Raw genomic sequence first — 26379 nt, forward strand, 5'->3', positions numbered from 1 at the left:
CAGGAACCTCTCTCAGTTTCTGGGAGAACTAGGCTACTAGGCTATAAGATGTTCTGGGAGCTTGGTTTTAAGTCTCTGGATATTGACCATTGATGGGATTACACAGGGGGTCGGGGGGCACGTTCTTGGGTGTGACCGCCTAGCTACTGGAAAATGGGAAATCTGGGTGGAAGAGGCCCAGTCCCGATCTGAGCAGGCTTGGAGGTCTCAGCCCCGGGTCCCACACACCTGGGTTCCTCTGCCGGTACCTTCATGTGTGAGGATCGTTCGAATGTGTGGAGAGGGGCTTTGAGCAAGGTTGTGGCTAGGTTCTGGAGGTCTTCAGCTGCTGGAGGTCTCCAGCTCTGCTCAGGGTGGAGAGGGAAACCGGAGCCCACCCAGTCCAAGGGGCCAAAGGGAAAACAGCCCGCAGACCTGGTAACGAGTAATACAAAGTAAACTATTCTGGGCCTGCTACCAGGGCAGGCATGGGGCTGGGAAAAATGGGGACAATGGTGGAGGGGAGGTGACAGTGGTGGGATGGGGTTGGAATATTGAAAACCAGTAGCAAGTGGAAAAGCTTTGTAACCTGTGGTGTTTAAATAAAGTGAGGGCGTGGGGGGGCGGGGGAACACGCTGCTCTGTCCACCCAGCCTTGAGGGAGGAGGTGGCCCGGTCAGGGCATGGAGGAAGGCAGAGAACTCGGCTGCAGGGGGGCTGCGGGCTGCGGTGGTCCGGGCTTAGGTAGAGCCTGGGGCCTGTCCAGAAAGGAGCTGGACCTCAACTTCCTGTCAAGGATGAAAAGTCCTCCACATCCCGTGCTCTCTCGAAACCACATTTCTCCCGGTCTCCTCTGCAGCGCGCAGGGGCCAAGAGAGGGGAAGGCTGTGCGTGCGCAAGATGGGCTACCACGGGAACCTCACCCCTGTCCAGGGATGCCCCTGGGGACTCTGAAACACACACACACACACACACACACACACACACACACACACACCCCAAACACTAGGGGTGACCCCAGGGAAAAGCTTGGGCTCAAGATGCCAACAGGGACGCTCCCATCACCAGAGCTGTCAATAGAGTGGGGTGTGAGATCTGGGGACTCCCCCGTTCAAGCCCCCATCCCTGGGGGCTGAGTCCCTGAGTACAGCAAGCACGGTGAGTATCAGAGTCAGCTGGGGGTAGTGGGGGGGGGGGGGCAGCACACACAACAAGCCAGGCAGCACCAATTCCCAAAAAAACTTTATTGTTGCAAGTGGCAAAATGTCATTGGTCTCTCTGTGGGCACCGGGCAGGGTCAGGAGAGGAGGGGGAGGTGGGGGGTGGGGGTGAGGGGATGGGACTCCACTCATTACAAAAAAAATCAAAGGCTTTTATAAAAAAGGCTATAAATTGGTATCAAAAGAAAAAAAAAGCCCCACAGGAGGCGGGAGGAGGAAGGGGAGAGGGAGAGGGGGGCGAGGAGGGGACCAAGTCCTGACCGCTGCCGCCTGATGGGGGGGTGGGAGGAGGGGAAGGAGATACAAAGTGCATAAAGGCGCCTCCTGGGGTGCTCCTGGGAGACAGAGGAGGGGCGGAGGCTCCCGCCTCTCCTGGGACCCCGCAGGGACAACTCTGCCTGCCTGAGGCGTCCAGGTGGGAAGGATCTGCAGCCAGGAGGGAGAGAGAGAGATGACGGGGGAGGCAGAGGAGCCGTCTGGACCACCCCCGCTTAGACCACGGGAGCCGGTACTGGGCCCCCCACCCCAGTGGGAGGCAGGCCTGGAGCCCACCAGCCCTGAGGGTGGCCAAGATCTAGGGGGGCCAAGCACCCCACCCACCAGGCCCAGAAGCCCGGTCACCCACCTCACACAAGTGGAACGGAAGGGAAGAACTAGAAGTCGGGGGATGCGCTGAATTCTTGAAGAAAGGACCCACTCGCCCCCACTTGCTCCCGAACCCCACTCTACCCCCAGTTTCAGACAGACCCCCACAGCAGGGTCTCACCTCAGGGACCCCTCAGACCTTCTTCTTCTTTAGCTTCAGGGCTTGCAGCCAGTTGGGTGAGGAGCCTTCTGACCTTGAAGCCGGAGAACAGAGGTCAGGAGGGAAATGTTAGCCGGGACAGAATGAGCCCAGAGATAAAAAAAAAGAGCATGGAGGCTTACAGCCAAGCATCTGGTCATGAGTTCAAATCCCCAGTGACTCACATGTGTGCCAGGAGGCGAGACCCTGGCGGCTGGACGGTTTGTGAATTCTGGCTACCTGTGATTCCCTAAGTGCAGCGTCTGGTCCGTAGTGCTGCAGCCCGGTGTGTGTCCAAGCGACAGAAAAGGGGGTCCACAACACCCCCCCACCCCCATGAGCTCAAGTGAAAAGAAGTGCAAACACCAAGGGCAGGCACCACCAGGACTGCCACCACCACAACCTGTGTGCCACAATGAAGCACGGCCCTGGAGAGGACACGGCTAAAGGGAGGCAGGACTCGGGGAGCACGCGGCTGAGCAGGTACAGCCTGGCGTGGCCCCAGCGACCCCCGGTCACCACAACAAGGGAAGGAGGGAGGGAGGGAGGATAGAGGAAGGAAGGAAGGAAGGAAGGAAGGAAGGAAGGAAGGAAGGAAGGAAGGAAGGGAGGGAGGGAGGGAGGGAGGGAGGGAGGGAGATAGGAAATGAGGAAAATAGGAAGGGAGGGCGGAAGGAAGGAAGGGAGGGAGGAAGGGAGGGAGGAAGGAGAGGAAGAATGGAAGGAAGGGAGGAAGGGAGGAAGGGAGGAAGGAAGGAAGGAAGGAAGGAAGGAAGGAAGGAAGGAAGGAAGGAAGGAAGGAAGGAAGGAAGGAAGGAAGGAAGGAAGGAAGGAAGGAAGGGAGGGAGGGAGGGAGGGAGGGAGGGAGGGAGGAAGGGAGGGAGGAAGGGAAGGGAGGGAGGAAGGAGAGGAAGAATGGAAGGGAGGAAGGAAGGATGGAAGGGAGGATGGGAGGGAGGGAGGGAGAAAGGAAGGAAGGAGGGAGGGAGGGAGGGAGGGAGGGAGGGAAGGGAGTAAGATAAGAAGGGAGGGAGGAAGGAAGTAGGAGAAGAATGAAAGGAAGGGAGGGAGGGAGGGAGGGCGGGAGGGCTGAAGGAAGAAGAGGGAGGGAAGGGAGGGAGATATGGAAGGGAGGGGCAAAGAAGGAGAGAGGAAGGGAGGGAGGAGAAGGAAGGAAGCAGGAGGCGAAGTTCCATGCTGGCACCCCATATCGTCCCCGGGAGCACCCTGGGAGCCATCCCTGAGAACACAGCCAGGAGCTGCCCCCATCACTGTGGGCCCCAAACCAAAACCCAAATTAAAACGACAGATAAACAGCACTTGGGACCTGGCTGCAGCTATCAGAACTCAGCCTCGGTGACTGCTCCCCTCCCGCCCACCCCAGGCCCCTCCGTGTCCTCCTGTCAAGCTGGGGCTCTGGGGGTGGCGATCAGTGGCCGCCCAGAGCAGAGGTCTGTCACCTACCCTGAGGATTTCTCTGGCTTGGGGGGTAAGGCAAGGGGCTTCCCCAGCCCCGGGACCTTGCAGGATTTGGAGCGCTGCACAGCCGACTCCTTCGGGTGGGGCTTGCTCTCCACTGGCTCCCCCTCCTCGGCCGAGCGGTTCCGGGGGCGCAGCTTGGCCTGAGGAACGCGCCCGAAGGCGGTGGCATTGGAGAGAGGGTCACCGAGGGCCAGGCTGCCTTCTCCCAAGCGGGGACAGTCCCCAGGGCTGGGCAAGGCCAGGGCGGGCTTCCCATCCCCCCCGCGCTGCTCCCCGAGTCCAGACCCCGCCCCCTGCCGCCCCCATGGGCTATGGCCATCGCCCGGACATCCCCAGGAAGGGACCCCCAAGCCTGGACCTGCCCTGCGCTGCAGAGAGGAGGGGGAGGAAGAGGGAGGGGCCGAGAGGCTTGCAGGGGGCGTGCTGGCGGGGTGGGTGGGTGGGCGCCGGGCAGCGGTGGCTGCGTGGCCAGGGCGGGGGTACCTTCAGGGCCGCCGGGCTCAGGCCGGGGAAGAGGTTGACTTTCAGCCCCTTGGGGACCCGAGACGGCCGGCGGCGGTTCTGAGGCTCCTCCGCCACCTCCTCGTCGGAAGACGGCAGCCGAGAAGCCCGAGGCTCTGCCAGGTCCGGGAGAGGGGGTTCAGGCGGGTCCTCCCCGACCCATCCCCTACCCCGCTGCGGGCTGCCCTTCTTCCCGCACCCCTGCGCGCAGCAGCCCCGCGCGCGGCGCTCTACCCGTGGAGTCCTGGAACAGGCGCGCGTCCGAGTCGGCCGCCTCCGACAGGCCCAGGGTGCCCCCCGGGCGGATGGCAGGGGCCCGGTGGCCGCGCTTGCGCCCCAGGTTGGCGCGGCTCCGGTACATGGCACTGTCCAGGATCTCGGTGTCCTGCTCAGGGGCGGGACACAGGGCAAGGACCCCCCCGTTAGGCAGCCCCAGGGCACGACTCGCACACCCCACCCTCCCAGGGGACAAGGCTCATTCCCCCGCACCCCCACCCCGGATCCCTCAACAGTTCCCCCTGCCCAAGCCCCAGGCCAAGGCCACGTCCCTCCTGGGCCCCCACTGACCTCCATGAAGGAGAAGTCCTGGCTGAGGGTGCCGGGGGATGAAACCTGGGGGGGCCGCCGAGGAGGCCGAGCAGGTGCCTGCTGGCCCGACCCTGACCCCGGAGGCCCCCAGGTGCCGTCCACCTCTTCCGTCCGGCTGGCCTCCCCGTCGGGCTGGGGTCTCCAGGAAGGCAGAGGGGTCCGGCTGTCAGGCTCGGGGCACTCGGTTGGGGTGGGGACCGTGCCCGCCGCTGCCTCCTCCTCCGACAGGCGCCGAAGGCGCGAGGCCGCCACCTCCTTGCTGGCCGCCAGCATCTCCTCCAGCAGGTCCTGGGAGCCCGAGGGTGGGGAGCGGGCTGAGTACCCACCGGGGCTGTGAAGGCGACAGAGCAGAGGACACCAGGTCACCAGGAGGCCAGACTGCCCCTGCCTGGGAGCAGCTGCCCCGCGCGGCCACCCCAAGCTAGAGCTGGGCCGGCCTGGAGGGTCCCGCTGAGGTGCTCTTTGTCCTGTGCGTCTTGGGGCAGCACTTGGGGGTCTGTGCTCAGAGGTCTGTGCCTCAGAGGGCGCTCCTGGGGGCTCTCGCGTGCAGAGTGCTTCCTCCCGGGGTCCCCACTGAGACTCTGGGGGAGTCAGGCCCTCCACTGGCGGAAGCCACTTCCCCAGGGTCCATGGGTGGGATCAGAGATGCCGAGACACCACCATGGCAGCTCTGGCCGGTGTTGGCATGCTGTCCCTCCCAGGGACAGCTCCGGAGGCGTGAGCCTGGCACCCCCCAGTTGGCCTCAGCCCCCACGCAGCACTCCCAGAACAACACCCCCCCAACACACACACACACACACACACAGGCATATGCACACACAGGATGCAAACACGCACACACAGGATGCACATACACGGGATGACACACATAGGAACATAGGATACACATACACAGGATGTACACACTCACAGAATGCATATAGTATGCACACATACACACATGATGCACAAGCGTGCACAGACAGAATGCACATATACACATACAGGATGCACACAAGCACATGTGCACACAGGATGTACACAGGATACACGCATACAGGATACACACACCGGATACATACACACACAGGATGCACACACAGGATGCATACTCACACACACCGGATGCATACACGCACAGGATGCACACACAGGATGCACACACAGGATGCATACTCATACAGGATGCACACATACACACAGGATGCATGCATACAGGATACACATACAGGATGCATACACACACACAGGATGCACACACACAGGATGCACACTCACACAGGATGCATACATACACACAAGATGCATGCATACAGGATACACATACAGGATGCATACACACACACACAGGATGCACGCATATAGGATACACACGCACACAGGCTGCACACAGGTCGTGGGACAGGCTGGGGGGTGTGCCGGAAGCTGGGTGGCTCCCTGACAGGGATAGAAGGGGGCAGGGCAGGTGCCTCAGCCCCGGACCAGAGCTGGGAGGCCGAGGATGAGGACATGTCACTCTGTCCTTCCACAAGCTGCTGACAGATGGAAAGGAGCGCAGTCTGGGAGGGAGGGGGTGGCAGAACAGCAGAGCAGCAGGACGGGGAGCAGCCCTGGACGGGGGCCAGCGCCAGCTCACCCGGCTGCCTCCATTTAGCGGGCAGGCCCGGCGGGGGCGTGCCCCACCCAGTTTAAGGCAGTCTGGCCCAGAGCATCCTGCCCGGGTGAGGCCCAGGGGCCAGGCCCGGGGCACTGAGGGGAAGTGAGACACCACGGAGCCAGAGCCACTCCCAGAGAAGGCGGGGGAGGGGGATTGGGGTGTGTGCACGCAGGTGTGTATGTGACAGAGAGGGAGGGAGAGGAAGGTGGGGCCTGGAAGGTGGGGCCCGCAGTGTGTGTGTGCCTCTGTGTGTGTGTGTGTGTGTGTGTGTGTGCACGTGTGCAAGTGTGTGCATACCTGTGTGGGCCATCCCTGCCGCCAGCTAACCCCACTCAGCCTTCTCCCATCTCAAGCTTTTTTTTTTTTTTTTTCTTTTTGGGTCACACCTGGCAATGCACAGGGATCATTCCTGGCTCATGCACTCAGGAATTACCCCTGGCGGTGCTCAGGGGACCATATGGGATGCTGGGATTCGAACCCGGGTCGGCCGCGCGCAAGGCAAACGCCCTACCCGCTGTGCTATCACTCCAGCCCCCCAGCACAGCTTTAACTGGACGTTCCAGCAAGGGGGGCAGCAGTGGGGAATCAGGGGGCCAAGTACTGCTGATCCGATGCAGACACAGCGGACACACCCCCCAGGCCCCCACCCCCACCCCGCTCGCCTACCCTCAGTGTTTCTCATCCATTCCACTCCTCCATCCCCTCAGAAGCCCAGTGGGAGCAAGGAAGGCACGTCAGCCGGATTGGGGGGGCTGGGCAGAAGACACAGCCAGGCCAGGGGTAGCCCGGCTCCACACACGGTTAGGACGGCCGGCACCCCCCACCCAGCACCTTCCAGGGGCCTTGTCTCACGGTCACACGCTGCAGCCCTCGCCCCCTCCAGAGCCCAAATGGTGAGGCCAGGGCTAGACAGGGGATGTGTTGAAAGGTCAGGATGGGAGCTTGGGGGTCTGTCCACCTCCCCAGCAAGATGCCCACAAGACCCAGGCCCCAGAAATTTTAAAGGGCCCCACAATCACAAGGAGACATACTGCCTTTCTGAGCCTCAGTTTCCCCTCCCATGAAACGAAGAGGCTGGTCTCCATGATCTCTGACTCGGTCAGCGCAGTTTCTGCTCTGCTGGGAAGGAGGACGGGCAGGGGGCCCAGCATGAGCTCTCTGGGGCTGGGGACGGCCATTCCCACCAGGCCGACGTATGTGACTGGGGTTGGGGGGAGGGGGCTGTGTGCTCCCACACTCTCCCACGACCCAGACCCCAACACCAGCCTGGTCCCAGCTGTGCTAGGCAACCCAGCCAATGACACCCCACCGTTAGGGCGACCGAGGTCCCAACTCAGAGACAATAACAAAAACGTCCCCAAGGACCTCACTTCACAGACAGCTCAAGTCCATCCCGGTCTGCAAGACCGTCATAACCGGTCACATGCAACCAAATTTGCAAAACAGAGTTGAAGACGGTCGAGAGCCTTTCCCCAGATTTCTGGGTGCTGGGGAAGATCCCATCACTTGTATCAACACCTGATCTCAACGACAACCATGGGAGACTCAGACTAAGTCACCTGCGCCCCTCTGCGCGCACGCGCGCGCGCGCGCACACACACACACACACATGCACTCACAATCATACACAATCACACGCTGGAAGGCACACACTAGACCTGGGAAGAGAAGGCACAAACCACCTGATTCCACCAGTTGTGCTGAGGACTGTAACCTAGGAAACGGCCACCATATCCTTTATGGAAACTTCCAGAGTGGACAATGTCCCTCAGATGCTCCTTAGCTCTAGCCCCTTAGTTGTCAAGACACATCTGCAAAATACTGCCTCAAAGAGGTATGTGGGTTGCCTTACTCTTTTTTTCTTTTTGGGTCACACCCAGTGATGCTCAGGGATTACTCCTGGCTCTGCACTCAGGAATAACTCCTGGTGGTGCTCAGGGTGCTATATGGGATGCTGGGAGTTGAACCTGGGTCGGCCGTGTGTAAGGCAAACGTCCTCCCCACTGTACTATTGCTCTGGGATCTTTCCCTTCTGGGCCACAAGCAGCAGTAAGAGAAGCTCCAGGGTCAGAAAAAGACCTTTCACAGGGTGTGTGGGTGGGGTGGGCTGGGGAAGGGGATGGGTGACACAGCCTCACACCAAGGGCAGGAACCGGAGGGGAAGGAGACCGTGCCACCCCCCACCCCAGGTGTGGAATCACCTGTCTGGTTTTAGAACACAAGCACCACCCCCCACCCCCGAGACGGGCTGCGCTGGCTGGGAAGGCAGCCTGGGCACTCCCTGCAAAGTCCTTTAACTTTGTAGGTGGAGGCCGACGTCCATGAGGTCGGGAGGGCAGATTCCCCACTCCTTGAGGGTTCTTCTTGTCTGTTTTTGGGTCACCCCCCAGCGATGCTCAGGAATTACTCCTGGCAGTGCTCAGGGGGCCATATGTGACGCCGGGGATGGAACCCAGGTCAGTCGCGTGCCAAGGCAAACGCCCTCCCGGCTGTACCATCACTCCGGCCCCTCCCTGGGGGCTCTTAAACTGCTGCTCTTGGGGACCCACCCAGCACGTGCCAGGCCCTGACTGAGAGGACCGTGGGGGCTGCCCAGGCAACTCCAGACCTGGACCGGGCCCCCGAGGTGAGCACTGTGCCTGGGGCCTCAGGGCGAGCCCCTCCGACTTCAGGCAGGCCCAAGCTGCATGAGGGGGAAAGGAGGAGCCACAGAGCCACGTGACCCCATTTCCTCAACCACCGCGGGGCCCTGAGCAAGGGCAGGCAAACAATAGCGTGGCTGGCAGCGCCCAAGACTCAGGACCGGAAGATACGGCGCCACTGGGGGGGGGGGGGTCCAGGTTCAATCCCGGGCACAAGGTCCCCCCACGCCCCCGCCACATGCAGCACCCCAGAAACACAGACTCACCTGGCTGCAAAGCTGGACGCATCTTCGGGCTCCGTTCCCGTGTCTTCAGGCTGCAGTTCCTCCGGGGCGGGCGAGGGGCCTTCCTGGCGGGGGGTCTCAGCTCCGCTCGTCTCCCCGACCCCCAGCTCTCTGGCCTCCAGGCCCGGGGACAGGTGGCCGTTGCTCCTGAGGGCTGGCTCGGGCAGCTGGCTGAACTCTCCCACCCCGTGCTCCCTGGCCTCACTGGGGGTCCCCAGGTGCTGCCTCCAGCCCGTCTGCCCTACACCGCACTCCCGAGGCCCCTGGGAGCCTTCGGGCTCCGGGTCGCAGGGCACCTCCAGGTTCCGCAGCCCCAGATGGTCACCCCAGTCCACCTGGCCTGCCCCGCCCTCCCGGGGACCCGGTGCCACGTCGCTCAGGCCCAGGCCAGGAGTCCAGTCGGCCTGGCCCACGCCGTGCTCTCTGGATTTCAGAAACTCCCCGGCCTCCGCCGCTGACCAGCCGGTCTGCCCCACGCCGCTCTCTCTCACCAGCTCCGGGCTCCGCCCGCTGACATCGGTCCAGTCCTTCTCCCCGACCCCGACCCCCCGGGGCTCCTCCTCAGGGCCCCCCGCTGTCCCCAGCGGACTGGCGGCCAGGCCCAGCTCACCGGAGCCCGGCGCGCCTGACCAGCCCGTCTGGCCCACGGTGTCCTCCCTGGCCTGGAGCAAACCCCCGGAAACCACACAGCTGGGCACCTCCAAGTTCCTGAGGCCCAGCTGGTCAGTCCAGTCCACAGACGCAGCCGAGGGCTTCTCGGGGGAGGCGAAGGGGCTGCCCCCAACCTCGTCAGATGGGCCCAGGCCCGCCCCGCTCGCCCGGTCATTGCCGATGATGCCGAACTGACGGTTCCTCTCCGCAGTGGTGGCGGCGGTGGGGGATTCCCGGCCGAACTCCCCGCTCCAGGCCCGCTGCCCCGACCCAAAGGCCGGTTCAGGCTGGGAGGCGACACCCTGGCAGAAGTCGCTGGCCCAGCCCCGGGGCCCCACCTCTCCATCTCCCCGCTCTGCCCGGCTGGGGCTTTGGGTCCCCAACCCCACCTGGCCCTGCCACCCGCCCCTGTCCAGGCTGCCACTGCTGCCCTGCCAGCTGCCCTGCTCTCCCTGGGCCGGGGTCCCGGGCCGCACCGGTGAGCTGCTGGGCCCGAACAGGCCCCCCGCCTCCCCGGCCTGGCCAGCGTCCACGCTGGGACCCTTCTTCTCAAACTCCTCGTCCTGCTGCTGGGCGTCCTCGGGACTGAAGCCGGCGCTCAGCGCTCTCGGCCCGAAGCCTCGCTCCTGGGAGCCCGGGACCCCCAGGACCCCCGAGCCGCCATCACCACCATAATCCCTCATCCAGGCGCTGGTCCCGAAATCCGGGTCGGGCCGCGCGGTCCCCCGACCGCCATAAGGGTCCAGGGAGGGCTTCCGCTGGCCAAACTCCCAGTCCTGCTCGTCGGCATCCCGGCCGCTGTACCTGGCCAGGGGGTCGTCCCTGCCGGGCTCCGGGCTGGGCCGGCCGGCATCCCCGCCCAGCGGCTCTCTCTTCTCGAACTCCCAGTCCTGGAGGTCGGCGTCCTGGCTGCTGTAGGTGCCCGTCGTCAGCTCCCGCGTCCCGAACTCGTCATCCACGGCCCGGCTGCCCCTCGTGGAGAACTCCCAGGCCTGCGTCCCCGGCTCCAGACTCTGCGGGGCTGATGGCGTGCCCACCACACGGTCCGGGGCGGCGAGCTCCCGGGGCTCTGCGACTCCGTGCCCATCTCCCCGGCTGAGGCCAATGTCCGGCTCCTCCTGGCTGGCACTGCACCTGCTAGCCCTCTCCCTGGCACTCCCGTCCCCGCCACCCGGCGGCCCACGCGGGCTGGACCAGTCCCTCTCGGCTAGGCCTGGGTCCCCCCCAGGGCTCGAAACCCCGAGGTCATAATCCTGAGAAGGGTCCTGGGACCAGCTGGGAGGGCTCAGACTGCGGGGAGGGGGGTCTGTCGCAATCCCAAATTCCCTCTGCAGATCTTTCTGAGACCAGCCGAGGAGTCCCTGGGAAACAGAAAAAAAAAAAAAAGCAAACAATACTCAAGAGTCTGTTGACAAGGGCAGGAGAAAGGGGTGTGTGTGCGCGCGCGGGGCGGGCGGGCAGCAGGGCAGAGGCGGGGCTTGAAAAGGTGGGGGCAATCCAGGAGCGGGACCCGGCACTCCCCAGCTCCTGAGTGCCCCACTGGGAACGCCAGGAACTCGCCTCTCGGCTGTGTGCCCTTCAGCAGAGCACTTAACCACTCTGGGCCTCGGGGTCCTCGACAGAACGCGAGGCTCGTGCCAACGGCACACGGTGCTCTGGGATGACTAAACGAGATCCTCGCCGCCAAGTGCCCGGCACGCAGCCGTGACCTGTGGCCGTGTTTACAGAGCTTGGGCAACACTTGGCTGGCAGCCAATAGGAAGGCTGCCTCTGGGGTGGGCTCTGGGGGGTCATGTGGGGAGAAAGCCGAGGCTCGGGACAACCCCCAACACACACACGCACACACACACACACATGCAACCACACACGCACACCCCTTTCCCAGGCTGAATGCCAGCAGCACCCCAAGCCCTTATGTCCGCGGGACTCCCCATTTCTCTTCCTCCCCAAGGGAGGTGCCCAGAGGAAGCCCTGGCGGCCGGCCTGGAAGCCAGAGTGGTGGGGGGAGGCGGGAAGGGGGGGACAGCAGATCCAGCCAAGCCAGCACAAGCCGGGGAGACCCCGCCGGGGCTCCCTTGAGGCCCCCCCACCCGGCCCCAGCCCCCCTGACTCACTCCAGCGGGCGGCTGAGCCCTGGGCTCCGGGGGCTGGGGGCTGCGGAGCCGGCCCACCTCGTCCCGCAGAGCCGCGTTGGCCAGGAGCCTCTCCAGGACAGACACGCTGGGCTCCCCCAGCCCAGCCATGGCCCCCCGGGCTGCGCGCGCCAGCTGGGGTGCGGCTCCCTGCGCCGGGACCTGTCGGACAGCTCGGGCTCCCCCGTGGCCCTGGCCGGGCTCCCTCCGGAGCAGCTGCGGCTCTGCCGGCCCCGCCCAGAAGCCGGTTGAGTCACCCACATCCCGGGGACAGACACACCTACTGCAGGAGCCAGCCCGGGGGCTTAACTCCTTCCTGCTCCGCCTCCTTCTCCTCCCCAGCCCGGTCCTTCCCGCCCCCCCCCCCAAGACTGACTGACTGGGCTGGGAAAATGCATTTCAAAAGCCACCTGGACGCCAGCCCTTGAACTTGGCAAGTGGCCAGGGGAGGAGAAAGGGCATGGCCACCCCTCGGGCGGGGAAGCCCGATGGTCAGCGTGCTTGCCAAAGCATGACTCCCGAAGGAAGGGGCCCTCACAACGGACTTGTGCCCACCACCGATTATTCCGGGGGGGGGGTAAGGGGGGCGGAGAGGGAGGGGGCAAAGCTCATCGTCCCTGTTCTCCTTGTATTAGATAGTAGGAATTGAGGCACGAGGCCAAGGAGAAACCTAGGAAGTCATGGCCAGGAGGTGCGAGGAGGGAGGAGTCGAAGATAAAGGACAACAATGAGCCCAGGAGCCCAGACTGCTCCCAGCTCCCGGCTCCCCTGCAGCCCCTCCTCTCCAGACAGATGGACGCACGGACCGACATAAAACCCCATTCCTGTCTCCACTTCTTTTTTGTTTTTGTTTTGGGACCACACCCGGCAACGCTCAGGGGGTTCCTCTGACTCTGCACTCAGGAATCACTCCTGGTGGTGCTCGGGGGATCCTATGGGAGGCCGGGGATCAGACCTGGGATGGCCGCTTGCTAGACAAGCGCCCTCCCCGCTGAACTGTCGCTCTGACCCTGTGCCACCCACATCTTACCCACCACACCTCCCCTCCAGGGGGCCAAGGCCATTCCAGGGGCTCCCAGCCGGGAGGCCGGGACCCGTTCCCACGATCCCCACGACGGACCACGCGGCCCTGGAATGCAGAGTCACCGGAACTACAGCAAAGCGGCCGCGGCGCCCTCCCGTGCCCCTGGCCAGACCACACACAGCTGGGGGTGGAGGGGGTCAACATTCTCTCTCACTCACTCTCTCTCTCTCTCTCTCTCTTTTTGCTTTATGGGTCACACCTGGCAATGCAGAGGGGTTACTCCTGGCTCATGCACTCAGGAATCACCCCTGGTGGTGCTCAGGGGACCCTATGGGATGCTGGGAATCGAACCCGGGCCAGCCGCGAGCAAGGCAAACACCCTACCCGCTGTGCTATCGCTCCAGCCCCCAACATCCTCTCTCAAGCCTGTGTCCCAAGCGACAGACAGACAGACAGACAGACAGACAGAGGTGAAGATCCCCAAGCCCCCCAGCCCCAGTAGCGCAGATAAGGCTCTCGCCTTGCACATGGCCGACCCGGGTTTTATCCCCGGCATCCCAGATGGTCCCCGGGGTCCACCAGGAGTGATGCCTGAGCACAGAGCCAGAAGACGCCCACTGTCCCCTTCCAAGAGAGAAAAAGGAAGAAATGCCCAAGGCCTGTGGGAAAAAAAATGAAACCGCCCCAGTCCTGGCTTCCGTCCCTGCACCCGCTCCCGGCTCCTCACCTCGGAACAGGGCCCAGGGATCCGCAGGTCCTCGGGCTCGGGCCCGGCTCCCCGCCCTGCGCCGTCGGCACTCAGGGGCGGCGGCGGCGAGGCCAGGAGGTCATCCAGCCAGCGGGAGCCATTGGCAGGGCCCGTGGGCTCGGGGGATGCCTGGGAGGGGTCCGGAGGCTCCGTCCTGGGTCGGAGGGTCTCGGCGTAGGCCAGGGTCATGGTTTCTTCTTCAATGGGCAGCGCCCGGCCGGGCTGGGGGCAGTCGGCGAAGAGCACGCAGGGCTGGTCGGGGGGTGCCGGCTGCCGCTGCCCCACGACAGGCTCCAGGACAGGCAGGGTGGCCTCCCTGGTGGCCCCGGGGAGCAGGGACGCCTGCCCGGCCACGGGCCCCAATTCCTGGCGCCGCTCCTCTGCCTGCAGCAGGGTCCGTCCCGGAGGGGCGGCCACTGGGGACCGAGGCGGGCTCTCCCGGGGGCTGCCCGCGTCCTCGGCCTGCACCCCGGAACCCGGTCGTCCTGTCCCCTCGGGAGCCGAGCGCTGCTGCGGGGACGCGCCTTCCTCCCTGGGGGACACCACAGCCCAGTCGCCGGCCTCGGCAGCCTCTGCGGCCTCGGTGGCCTCCGTGATGGGAGAGGGGGGCGGGGAGTCCAGCCGCCAGGCCCCCAGCCCCGAAGGCCGGGAGGGGAAGGTCCACTCGAAGGACTGTGACAAGCTCCAGTTGGACTCGGCGCCGCTCCCGAAGGGGCGATCCAAGGCCAGCTGGCTGCCCTGGGACTGGGGCAGGGCCGCCAGGGAGCCCCCCAGCTTCTCCGGGTCCGGAGAGGGCGGCTGCAGCACGCCTTCAGAAAACCGCCGCTGGGCCAGGCTTGGGGGGCGAGGGTCGCTCGAGGGGGCCTCTGCGCCCGGCGGGATCGTCCTCGGCGGTGGCGAGAGCCCCTGGGCCTGCTCCAGCAGGGGCCGGGGCGAGGCAGCCGGGGGCAGCTCGGGGCTGTGGCGTCCGGAGACCTCTAGGGCTTCCCTGACCTCTCCGTGAGGAGGGCTGCTGGGTCCGGGGGCCGAGGCTGGCGGCGTCGAGGGGCGGCGGGGAGAAGCGGCGGGACTCTGGGCTCCCGGGAGCGGAGCGTGGCGAGCTTGGTCCTCCTCCAGCGAGTCTTCGCCAGGGGAGGCCCCGTTCTCTGCAGCAGGGCCGGGGCTGGGGGGCACCCAGGGCTTGGCACCCTGCAAGGGAAGAGCAAAGAGCATCAGCCGGACGTGGTGTGTGGGAGGTCTCACCGGAGACAGCAGGAGAAAACAGGGGAGCCAGGGTGTGTGTGTGAGGGGGGGGAATCTCAGGACTGCTGGGAGAGGCCCCAAAGGCGATGGGGGCTTCTTAGGGACCACCAAGCCCCTCCTCCACTGTCCCATCCACCACCACCCCCAAATCAGGGATGGCGTCCTTCACTCCAGAAGGTTCTGTCCCTCCTCTCCACCCACCTCCCTGTTCCTCCTCCGCCCTCCTCCCCACCTCCCCAGACATGTGTCTTTATTTATTTATTTATTTATTTGGGTTGGAGTGATAGCACAGCATTGGGCTTTCGCCTTTCACGCGGCCGACCCATGTTTGATTCCTCCGCCCCTCTCAGAGAGCCTGGCAAGCTGCCGAGAGTATGGAGCCCGCACGGCAGAGCCTGGCAAGCTACCCGTGCATACTGGATATGCAAAAAAACAGTAACAATAAGTCTCTCAATGAGAGACGTTACTGGTGCCCACTCGAACAAATCGATGAGCAACGGGATGACAGTGACAGTGACAGTGATTTATTTATTTATTTATTTATTTATTGCTTTGGGGGTCACACCCAGCAATACTCAGGGGTTATTCCTGGCTCTGCACTCAGGAATTACTTCTGGCGGTGCTCAGGGGGGCCATGTGGGATGCTGGGAATCGAGCCCGGGTCAGCCGCGTGCAAGGCAAACGCCCTCCCTGCTGTGCTATCGCCCTGGCCCCCTAGGCCTTGTCTTGACCGGTGACTGTGCCCCGACCCATACCAGGTTCGAGCATCTGCGGGTCTGCCCACCTCCCCCCTGTCCCGCTCTCGGACTCCCGCGGCACCCCCAGGCCCTGTGAGAGCACAGCCGCTCACCCCTGCTTCTCACCTCAGGGCCCTCCCGCCCTCTCTGCTACTCCACCATCCTTCCGGCCTCTCTTACCCACAGCCTCGGCTGCCCCCTTCACTGGCCTGCCCTGCCTAGCTGCAGAGGCTCAGCAGCAGCCTAGGCCGTACCCGGCCACCCCCCACTGCCCGTATCGGCCCTGCAGTCCCCCCTTGGGCTCCCCCTTCTGCCCCTGCTCCGGGCCCCGCATCCGGCTCCTCCAAACTCTGACACCACGTCCCCCCTCCTCGCTCAGCCGCCAGCCTCGCTTCCGGTCCCCGGAGAACACAGAGGCTGTGGCCAGAGAATCCCCCACACCACCCCAGCCTGCCAAGAGCCCGAACGCCCCGCTCCCCTCTGGGCCCGGGGACCGTCCAGCTCGAGGCGCTGGCACCGATCTGCCTGTCTTGGGCGGCTGTTCCCATCCGCTGGTTCCGTTTCTTCCCTTTTCGGGAAACAACACACGCTTGACCTCACCCCTCGCTCCCTCCGGCCGCATCTAGAGTTCCTCTTGGTCCAAACCGAGCTTGGTCCGGCCCCCGCGTGACCTCAGTGCTCATCAGAGCCCCCCCACCAGGCCCTCCAGAACAACATCCAACCCTGGGGGGGGCTCCCCCACTGCTGGACACCGCCTCCCTCTGCCCACCGCCCCAGGCTCTCCTCCCGCCTCTCAGCTGCGCCCTCAGCCACACCCCTAGCCGCTCCTCGCCGCTGGCTTCACCTGTGGCCCCAGTGAACTCCTGACACCGTATGGGAACTTCTGCACGTTGCAGAGTCCTGAGGTCTCCTCTCTAGCTCGCTCTTGTTCCTGGAACTCTTCAGACTCCGGGATCCGTGATCTACCTACCCGCTAGAAGTTTCCATGGGGGCAGCTAATGGTGGTCTTCACAGACGAGTGCATAAGGCGGGTGGGGATGGGGGGCATTGGTAAACCAAGTACCGCCTCAGTCCCAGCTGCCCACCGGGGGACCCCTATGCCATCCTGGTGCCAGCCCCGGGGTGTAAAGCAGCTGAAGAACGTTAAAGAGGCACCTCAAGGGGCTGGAGGGATAGCACAGGAAGGAGGGCGTTTGCCTTGAATGCAGCCAACCTGGGTTCAATCCCCAGCATCCCAGATGATCCCCCAAGCACTGCCAGGAGTGATCCCTGAGTGCGGAGCGAGGAGTAACTCCTGAGTATCACCAGGTGTGACCCCCTCCCAAAAAAAGGCATCTAAAATGCCACAAACACAGATGACACCAACTTCTCCATCTCTTGGGGTCTCACTCTAACATTGGACCCTGTCCTCCCCCTCCCAACCCGTCTGCAAACCCCATGCCCGCCTGGCTTGGCTGCCTCCCAGCTCCCAGGGACAGGCGGCCATCCTCTCACACCTGGGTCGCTCCCCTGTCAACCACGTGGCCCCAGCTGCCGCTCTGAGGCGCCTGCAATCAAATTCTGAATCCGGAGAGTGCACGGGACTCTTAACCCCAAAACCAGCCGCACGCCGGCTCCTGCTTCCTGCAGGCAACTGGTCCCCCCGGGCCAAGCTGAGGTGCTCAGAGCATCCTGGGATCAAAGGCTCCTCTCTGGTCCTCACTGCCCCCCACTATGGCCCCCGCTAGCCTAGCTTCCTAGCCACAGAAGCACAGACAGACTGACAGACACTTCGTCACTGCAGACCCCTCTGCCAAGAAGCAGGTCCCCGAGCCCCCTCCCCACCCCCAAACACCCTCTACCTTCAGGCACCTGTCTGACGCACGTTATCTGCCAAAGAAGGCAAGGCCAACTGGGCCAACTGGGCCCATGCGTCAGGTGGGGTGGGGGGGCTCCCCGAGGACAGGGACCACCTGGATGCAGTTCTCAGCCATCCCTCGAGCACCCAACTCTGCAGAGATCAGTCAACACCGGCCAGATGGCTGGAAGGACAGACGGACAGCCTCGGGCAAGCAAGGGTCCTCCTCGGGGAGAAAGGATGTGGTTTCTTTACAGGCCTGACTCAGGGGAGCGAGTGGGCCGGTCCCTGCCAGCCACGGACAGGCGCGGGGAGGGAAGCAGTCCCCAGGCGAGCGGACCTCGCCTCTCCCGCCCCGGGGCGCCGTCCTCGGCCAGAAGGAGCCTGAGTCAGACGCTTCAGCTTCAGATCCTCTGCTCGGCCCCAGCAGGTGACTCTACCCGGACGAGCCTGACACGCTGCTCTCCCTGACACGGGATGCTGTCGCCGGGGTCGCGTTAGTAAAGGTTCCTAGAAGGTGCCCAGCACTCCGAGGCGGCCACCAGCTGGGGACACTGGTTTACTCCCGGGACCGAGCATTCTTGGTGCCTGAATCTCACACACAGAGATGGAGTCGCCCAGAGTCCTCAGGGCCGCCAGCCCTAAAGTGCATCTCCTGGAGGAGGGCGTTTGCCTCTGCACGTGGCTGACCCGGGTTGGATTCCCAACATCCCTTATGGTCCCCCAAGCACTGTCAGGAGTAATTCCTGAGTTCACAGCTAGGAGGAAACCCTGAGCATCACCGGGGATGACCCAAAACACTACATACATACATAAATAGTGCAACTCCTTTGGGGGAGTTGAACAGACGAGCACAAGGGACGGACCAACAGGGCATGCTGGGTGACACACGACAGGACAGGGATGCAGTGACTCTGATACACAGTAAGAAAGGTAAACTCACATTGGCTGGTGGCTCTGAGCAGGCCTGCTCATGACCCAGATCCCCGTTGAAGGCCCGGTTCGAAGCGGGGCTCCTGGGAGCGAGAAAGACAGGGTGAGGAGGTGCAGAAGGGGGTTAGAGGTCGGAGCCGCGGGCAGAGCTAAAGCACCAAACGGAAGGCACCCCCTGCCCCCACCCCAGAGATTACCCACAGGGCGAAAACCGGGCCCTTTCCCTAGAGAAAGTGCCCAGAAGGCCACATTCCTGCGGGGCCTTTAGGAAAAGTCTCCCGTGGGCCCACGGCCTCACGGGCTCCACCCAGAGTGAGGGGGGAAGATCCTCCCACTGGGGAGCATGCAGCTGGTCCCGCTGCCCTGCCAATCCTTCTAGAAGGATCGCAGGGGGAGGGCGAGGAAGGAGGGGCGCCGGGAGGGAGACTGATTTTCCAAAGCTGAGGCTGTTCCCCTTCAGGCTGTCTGTTCTCGCTCGGAGCAAGGGCAGGAGGAGTCAGAGGCAGCGGGGAATCCAGCCCAGCCGGGGCGAGGCCGCGGAGGAGCCGGGGGCCTGGACACCAGGGCTTCACTTGGACTCTGCCCCAGGCACCTTCACTGGACAGAAGGGCCGGGACCTGCAGCTTGGCCGAGGCCACGGTGAGGGGGCGAGGGGGATGGGGGCACCGCCCAGGACGCTGAGGACCAACCAGGACTCAAGCTCAGCCTGTCCTGACAATGGCCTCCGCGGCAGGCAGGGACAGCACCTGCCCTGCCGTAGCGCCGCCTCTGCCGTCCACACCTGCCACCCCCAGGGGCGCATCCCGGCCCCCTCTTCCTTTCCACGGGCACCAGCTCCAGACCAGCACACTCAAGTCTCGCGTGATGTCGTGTTGATCCCAGCGGGCTGGGCAGGCACACAGGGAGTGTTTGTGTCTTATCTCTCCCATCTCGCCCCTCCTCACACCATGGCGCAGACAAGTGACTATGTGCACAGGCATGCACACACACGCGCACAGTTGTGCATGTGCCCAGACATACACGCACATATACATGCACTCATGTATACACACATGTGCATGTGCGCACACAACTACGTGCACTCACATGCATGCACATGTACTCACATGCACACGTGCATGCACACACAACCATGCACACATACACACACATGCGCATACGCCCAAGCATGTGCACATACACATGCTTGCACACGCAATCACACATGCAAAGACACATGCACACACATGCACACAATCGTGAGCACACGAGCATGTGCATGAACACACGTGCACACACACACGCATAGCCCCCTCCCCCAACACATGGCACTCTGGTCCAGCCACATCCGGCAATTTGAAGCACATACCCTGGACTCAAATAAACCTGAATCCGAACTGCCCACTGTACCTGTTAGTTGCTGAGGGAAAGGCTCATCTTTTTTTAGGGGGAGCAGGGGATAAGGGGAGATAAGGGGACCCTCCGATGATTCTCGACCAGCCGGTCTGCCAGGGGTGCAATGCAAGAGACCCTGGACGTGGTGACACTCTGGCCCAGCAGTACCACAGAGGTGCTCAGCAGCCTCCAGGGCGGCACCCAGAGATGCTTGGGGCACCATGTGGTACCAGAGATGGAGCCCAGCCTGGGCACATGCTAGGCGTGCAGCCTGACTGCTGTACCTCTCCCAGAGGAAGCCACTTTCTTTTTGGTTGGGGGGTGGGGGAAAGCGGGGGGCTGTCACTTCCAGTAGCACTGGGGGCCGTGTGGTGCTGGGGATCAGACCCAGGGCCCCTGAACACACAGCCCGCCCCCCAGCCCTTGAGACACTGATCCAGCTTCAGGGGAAAGTGGCTCCTGAGCCCCGGTTTCCTCACTCCTAACACAGGTCTCACTCTCCTCCCTGAATGCCAGGGCTGTGGGTGAACGAGGCCAAGTTCAGCTCTCAATAAGGAGAAACTTCAGGGGCCGGAGTGATAGCACAGCGGGTAGGGCATTTGCCTTGCATGCGGCCGACCCGGGTTCGATCCCCGGCATTCCATATGGTCCCCCAAGCACTGCCAGGGGCAATTCCTGAGTGCAAAGCCAGGAGTAGCCCCTGAGCATTGCTGGGTGTGACCCAAAAAGCAAAAAAAATAAAATAAAAAATAAAGAGAAACTTCAGTTCCCCCACCCGAGGGGCCGGGGCCGGAGCATACTGGGGCAGGAGCAGAGAGCATCTGCAGCCGAGCTGGGGTCTATGCCGGCTTCCCAGAGGGTTGATTCCAGAGCACTGAGCCAGGAGTAAACCCTGCACATCAGGTGTGCCCCCCCCCCCCCCGCCAAAAATAAAACAAAATTTCCCACACTGGTCCTTGGACACAGCTCGAAACACTCGTCAACTCCAAGAATGGCAGCTGCACCGGACACGGGAAGCTCTGCCTGGGCTGCAACGGGGTGTAACGGGGCCCCCTAACCGACATGTGGACTCACGGTCCCAACAGGGCGACCCTCCCGCCTTCCACCCCTGAGCCTTCACAAACGTCCGACCTCCCCCTGCTTACCTCTCCTCCTCGGGGGTCTTGCTGTGTCCTTCCAGGCTCTCGGCCGGTCCCTCCTGGGACCGTGCCTTAGAGAGGGTCCCGCCTTCCTCGTCGCTGGTACCCGGCCCCACGCCATAGGTCCTGGGGCCGTACCTGGAGCTGCCGTCGTGGTTGAAGGTGAGGCGGGAGCCCCAGAGGCGGTCGGGGCTGGCGGGGGGCTCCTTGCGCGGCTGTTCCATCTTGGCCAGGATCTCCTCCACCGTGGAGGCCGCGAAGCGCTCCGAGGAGGGGCGGAAAGGGGCCGGGGCCTTGCGAACGCCTGCCGGGGCCGGGCAGCGGGCTGGGGGGGTCGTCGGGGGGAGCTCTTCTTTCCCCACCTCCTCCTTCCCCGTCTCTCCGGCGGGAGCCGCCTCAGCCGTGGATCGCGGTGCAAAGGGAAGGGGGCGCTTGCTGCCTCCGTAGGGCTGGGGTCCCGCCAACATGTTCATCTTCCGGGCGGAGGGCAGCTCGGCCAGGGGGCCCCGAGGGGGCCGAGGCCCGATAGGTACCAGCAGGCTGGGCTTGGCCGGGAGGGCCGGCTTGGCAGGCAGGGCCCGGGGTTTCGGCTTGACGGGGGGTTTTGCTGGAGGGTCACCTACCGAAAGGAAGGGGCAACAGTTAGGGCAGGGAAAAAACCTTCCAGGAAAACCAGGAAGCAGGCCTTCATTTTACCTCCCCTCCCCCACCCCTGCAGACTCAGAATGTTCACAGACTTCTCAGCTCATGTCAAATGTCACCTGTCCGTCCACCAAGTCACCCTTGATCGTCCACACACTTTCCAGAAGCACCTTCTCCCTTCTCCAAAACGCCCAACGCCTGGTCACTTCCCCCTAGAGGCTGACGTTAGTTAAGGGCCAGCTGGGATCCCCCAGCTTCTTTTCGCATCCCACTGAACACCCCCTGCACACCTTTCCCCTCCACCCCCCCCCATGTGGTCCTTACCCCACGGACGAATAACTGATCGAAGGAGCCAGTAAGAAATGACTTGGCCGAGACCAGTCACCCTCTGTCCAGCCGCTCCCCGTGACCCTCCTCCACGGGCCGCAGCTGAGCTTCCCCACTCGGCCTCCTGACCACACCCCCCCACCACCCCCCCAACTCAGAGCACAGCCCGGCCACCTCCCCGAGGTCATCCGGTACGAGCAGGAATGCAAACTTACTATTGACCTGAGCCAAACACAAGTAAATCTGCTACAGGAAGAAAACAAGGCCAGCGAGTGGCCTTCTATATAAGGCGTTCCACGGCCGGACAGCGCTCGGAATCACTTACTCACGGCCACAGCCCTGCCAGGAGATCCCCACACAGTGCCCACTCCGCGCCCTACCTGCAGGGCTCCATGTTCTGGGGGGCTCCAGGGGGGAGGAGGGGAGCAGCAGGAGCTTCGAGAACCTTCGGCTCACATCCTGCACGGACACTACCCACCCCCCTCCCCACCCCCACCCTGCGCCTGCCTCGTGGGCCTCCCACCCACCTCCCCCAAAGCAGAAAAGCGGGGCAGTGCGGGGCCTCTGCCCCCCCCCCCCCCCGTCTCCACCCTGCACCCATGGGTTACCTGGCTCCGAGCCGGCCACCGCCGGCTCCTCCTCCAGCTCCCGGGGCGGTGGGGAAGCCATGGCCGTGCTTTCCCTGAGAGTAGACACTTTCATCACCCACGGCGGGACCTGCGTGAGTGAGAATCGGGAAGCCCAGGAGGGGCGTGAGGCTGGAGACCCCAGGGGAGCCAGAGCAGGAAGGGAAGGAGAGGAGGTGAGGGGAGGGGAGGGGAGGGAGGGGAGGGGGGGTCCCCGCAGGAGGCTTGGCCAGGAAGTCTCCAACTTCCATTGAAGGCAGAGTGTGGGACAGGAAGAGGGAACTTTGCAAAGGGGGAGCAGAGGGTCAGAGGGGGTTCCCCGCCCACCCCGCACCCCTGCACCCCGGCCCCCACCAGCCAAATCCTCACTTCTTCCCCAGGCACACCTCCAACTCCCACTCCTAACCTGCAGGGACCCCCCCCCCCCACACACACACCCCCACTTCACCCGCTGCCTCGCCCCCTCCTCCGGGCAGCTTTCCAAAGACACCCCACTCACCCCCTCGGGTCTGGCGGCCCGGCCCGGTCCGTTGGAGGTATCGGTTCCTACCTAAACCTGGCCGAGCCACAGGGCCGCACAGTCTGAAGTCTGTGAATCACCTCCTGGGAGACGGGAAAAACCCGCTCCTCCCTGACCTGCCGCTCCGCCCCGCCCCGCCCCGCCCCGCCACGGCCTCCCCCTTCCCCGCGGCTCGCCCCGCCGCTGCCGCCCAGCTCCCCTCCTTCCTTCCCTCCCTCCAGCAGCTGGGAGTGGTTCCCTGGCCCCCTGGCCCTCCTCCCAGCCCCACGCCCGCCTCCCTCCGAGCTGTCTCATCCAAACACGGAAAAATAAGGAATAAAAAGTAAACATCTGGAATACATTTTTTTTTCTCTCTCTCTCTCTCTCTAATTTCTCAATCGCTTTGGCTTCAGCTTGGAATTTGATGAGGTAAAAGCCAGGGCCTAGTCCTGTTGCCATAGCAATGGCCTCCCACTGGATTTCCAAAGCCTTGCCAAGAGGAAGGAGGAGCCGGCCCCGGGGCTGGGAGAATGGGACAGGGCTTGGGAACATCCGGGGGGTGGGGTGGCCGGGGAGAGAAGTCCCTGAGGCACCCCTTCCTAGTACAGTCTGGGTGGGACAGCCAGGCTACTGAGGGTGGGGGAACCTGTGAGCATTGCTCACCAACCTGGGGGGGGCTGGAGGGGGCCGGAGGGGAGGAAGCAGGCAGAAGAAATTTCAGACCAAGTGACACAGTCCGGTGACAGATGCCAAACAGGTGTCCCTCCTCTAAGCTGAGATTGGGAACCGGAGCTTTTCGGGATGTGATCGGACAAGATTCTAGCGCGAGGCGGGTCTGTCATTCCAGCACCTCGGGCACAATGTGGCTTCCTTCGCTATGCCTCAGTTTCCCTCTCCGAAAACCGGAGTTGCTGAGCCAGTGGGGAGGCCTCAAAGAGACCACGTGAGCACAGGGCTTACTGCACGCTTGCTTAGCGGCTGTGTGTCTAAAAAAAGTACATGCTGTTCATTAAAGGGTCCCTTCAGGGTCCACCAATGCCCTCTCACCCTTGGTACTCCTCTCTGGGACCAAGTCCTTCTCTCCATCCCAGTCATGTCACCTGTCTCCCAGACACCACTGCCGCCACCTCCTCAGTTCCCATCCTGGCTCCCACCCACAGCCCCCCCCCCCTCCCTACCCCTGCCCCAGGCTGGAGAGCCTAGGGGACAAGGCCCGTCCTGTGTCCAGGAAGAGGTGTGCTTCCTTGCACCCGGTATGCACAGGTTCCCTCCACCCCCCTCAGGACATCCCAACCATCCCCCCCACCAACCTGCAAAGGGGACTTGTCTCCAAGTCACCCACTCCGGCTGCTAGCCTGGTGCGGGCGCCCCTGGCCACTGGCCTGGGCAAAGCTTACCCCCTCTTCTCACTCTGGGCCCCACCCGGCTTGCTCCAAACAGGGGAGCCGCTGGGGAGAGGGGGACAGAGCTCAGGGCTGAGGATAGCCCGGCAGTTACCGAGGAGAACAGCTCGCTCTGAGTGGGTGAGTAACTGTGCAGAGCCCGTCCAAGTGTGTGTGCGTGGGGGGGAGGGGACACAATTAAAATAACACAAGATTGTTTCCTTGTCCTTGAATAGTATTCTAAGGGACACTGAGTGGGCGGTCAGAAGGGAGAGCTAACTGGCCCCCGGACGGTAAAACCCCTGCCCCTGGGAACCTGATGGGAACCTCTGCAGTAGGTGGGGCTGCTGTCCAGAAAAGGGGAGGTGGGGTAGAGGGTCCGCTCCCCGCCCCCGTTGAGGAGGGGCAATGAGCAGCGCAGAGGTCCCCCCACCCACCCACCCAAAGGCAGCAAAGCCAAGTGACCGAGGCCGCGCACGGCCCAGAGCCATAGAATCGCAGTGGCTCTGAGCGCTCGCTCCCACCCCGAGAGTCAGTGTTGGGGGGTGGGGGGTGGGGTGGGGGGAGACTGGCTGACTCCCCGGCGAAGGCCGCCAGAAGGGCTGGGGAGAAGGCCCGGCCCGGCCTGCTCCAGGCCGGGGCAGCTGCCCAGCGAGGTCGCCCCTCTGGGCCCCGGGGATCTGCAGCTGGATCCGGGGCCGGAGAGGTCCGCAGGGCCGGCCCAGGAACTGCGGGAAGAGGGAGGGCCACCGGGCAGACGGAACAGCCCGAGGCCGTCTGGAGGGGCCCAGTGGGGAGCTCTGGACACAGAGGGGACCGCGGCAGCACGGGAGGAGGAGGAGGAAGAGGAGGAGGGGGCGGTGCGCGGGATGCGAAGCAGCCGGCGACAGATGAGGGACTGGGGACTCGGACCGGGTGGGGGCGGCTGGGGGCGTGCCGAGAGAGCCGGGGGGGGGGGGAGGAGGGGGGAGGGGGCTTGCCGCTGGAGCCAGAGAAGGGGCAGCGGGGGTCTCTCGGGCCCCTCCTCCCCCCGCCCTCGGCTCCGCCTCGGGCCCTCGCCCCCTCCCCCAACACCAGCTCCGGACCGTGCACACGAGCCAGCGTGCCCCGCGCTCTCCCACCACCCCACCCCCCGGAACCCCCGTTTGCCTCTTGCAAACTTTACTCCTGACCCCCGCCGCCACCTCTCAGTCCCTCCAAGCCCGGGGGCCCGGCTGGCCAGCGCCCCGGCGCTCCGGCCTCTCCCCCGCCCCCCCAGTGGCGGACCCCGCCCCCGCGCACTCACGCGCTCCCCACGGACTCGGGCTCCGCACGGCTCGGGCTCGGCGCCCCGACGCCAGTCCCCGCGGCCGCCGCTGCTGCTGCTGCCGCCGCGGTCAGCGCCCCGCGCCAGCCGCGCCGGGGCCCGCCCCCGGCCCCGCCCAGGCCCACGCCCCCGGAGCGCCTCATGAATATGCATGAGCCGGCGGCCGGGCACCACTCGCCGGGTCGTATGCAAATGAACGCGGCCCGGGGCGGGCTCAATTATTCATGAGCTTTGCAGCGGCCCGACCCGCCCCGGGCTGAGAACCGGGCGAAACTGACGCAATTCGGCCGCTCCAAGCGCGTGGGCAACGTGGCCACCGAGACGGCTGCCTAGAGAGGACGCGGCGCGGGCGGCCGGGTCTTCCCGCGGCCCTGCAGCCCGGCTAGGGATGCGCCTATGGGAGTCCCGCCTAGGGAGCAGGTCACTGCAGGCCCACCCCCGGTGAACCTCTGATAACCTGCGCACACACACACACATATACATACACACACACACATACACACGTTAGGATTTTGATCACACACACACACACACGTATGCAACTTAGGATTTTGATCGCCCAGAAAGACAGGGTGGGCTTCCTCGTTTGTTCATTTATCTCCTGTTAGGTGTTAGGCTGCAATGCCCTCAGTTCCTCACCACAAGAGCCAAAGATTTGTGCATC

At 64.0% G+C, this 26379-nt stretch overlaps 1 protein-coding gene across 2 annotated transcripts; it reads right to left on the reverse strand.

Moving 5' to 3' along the window:
- Positions 1–1204: 1204 nt before the first annotated feature.
- Positions 1205–25844, reverse strand: TNKS1BP1 (tankyrase 1 binding protein 1). Of its 2 annotated transcripts, none has more exons than XM_055141571.1 (12): positions 25695–25844; positions 22511–22619; positions 20940–21552; positions 18431–18503; positions 13651–14859; positions 9099–11128; positions 4534–4885; positions 4201–4351; positions 3949–4082; positions 3448–3605; positions 1966–2038; positions 1205–1625 (listed from the first exon to the last, which is right to left on the reverse strand). In XM_055141571.1, the coding sequence occupies exons 2-11, from the start codon at positions 22602–22604 to the stop codon at positions 1978–1980; spliced, it is 4875 nt and encodes a 1624-aa protein (XP_054997546.1). In that variant the 5' UTR covers positions 22605–22619; positions 25695–25844; the 3' UTR covers positions 1205–1625; positions 1966–1977. The 2 variants fall into 2 exon arrangements, with proteins under 2 accessions (XP_054997546.1, XP_054997547.1); XM_055141572.1 differs by lacking the exon at positions 25695–25844 and adding an exon at positions 23028–23166.
- Positions 25845–26379: the final 535 nt, after the last annotated feature.

This window comes from Sorex araneus, chromosome 6 (genome assembly GCF_027595985.1).
Source record: "Sorex araneus isolate mSorAra2 chromosome 6, mSorAra2.pri, whole genome shotgun sequence".
Lineage (NCBI taxonomy): Eukaryota > Metazoa > Chordata > Mammalia > Eulipotyphla > Soricidae > Sorex > Sorex araneus.

Excerpts from the sequence above, each read along its gene's own strand:
- TNKS1BP1 (XM_055141571.1), bottom strand. The coding sequence starts at position 22,604 with ATGAAAGTGTCTACTCTCAGGGAAAGCACGGCCATGGCTTCCCCACCG. Across the intron at positions 3,606-3,948 it reads TGAGCCCGGCGGCCCTGAAG|GCCAAGCTGCGCCCCCGGAA; the intron begins GTACCCCCGCCC and ends CGCGTTCCTCAG. Across the intron at positions 2,039-3,447 it reads AAGCCAGAGAAATCCTCAGG|GTCAGAAGGCTCCTCACCCA; the intron begins GTAGGTGACAGA and ends TCCGGCTTCAAG.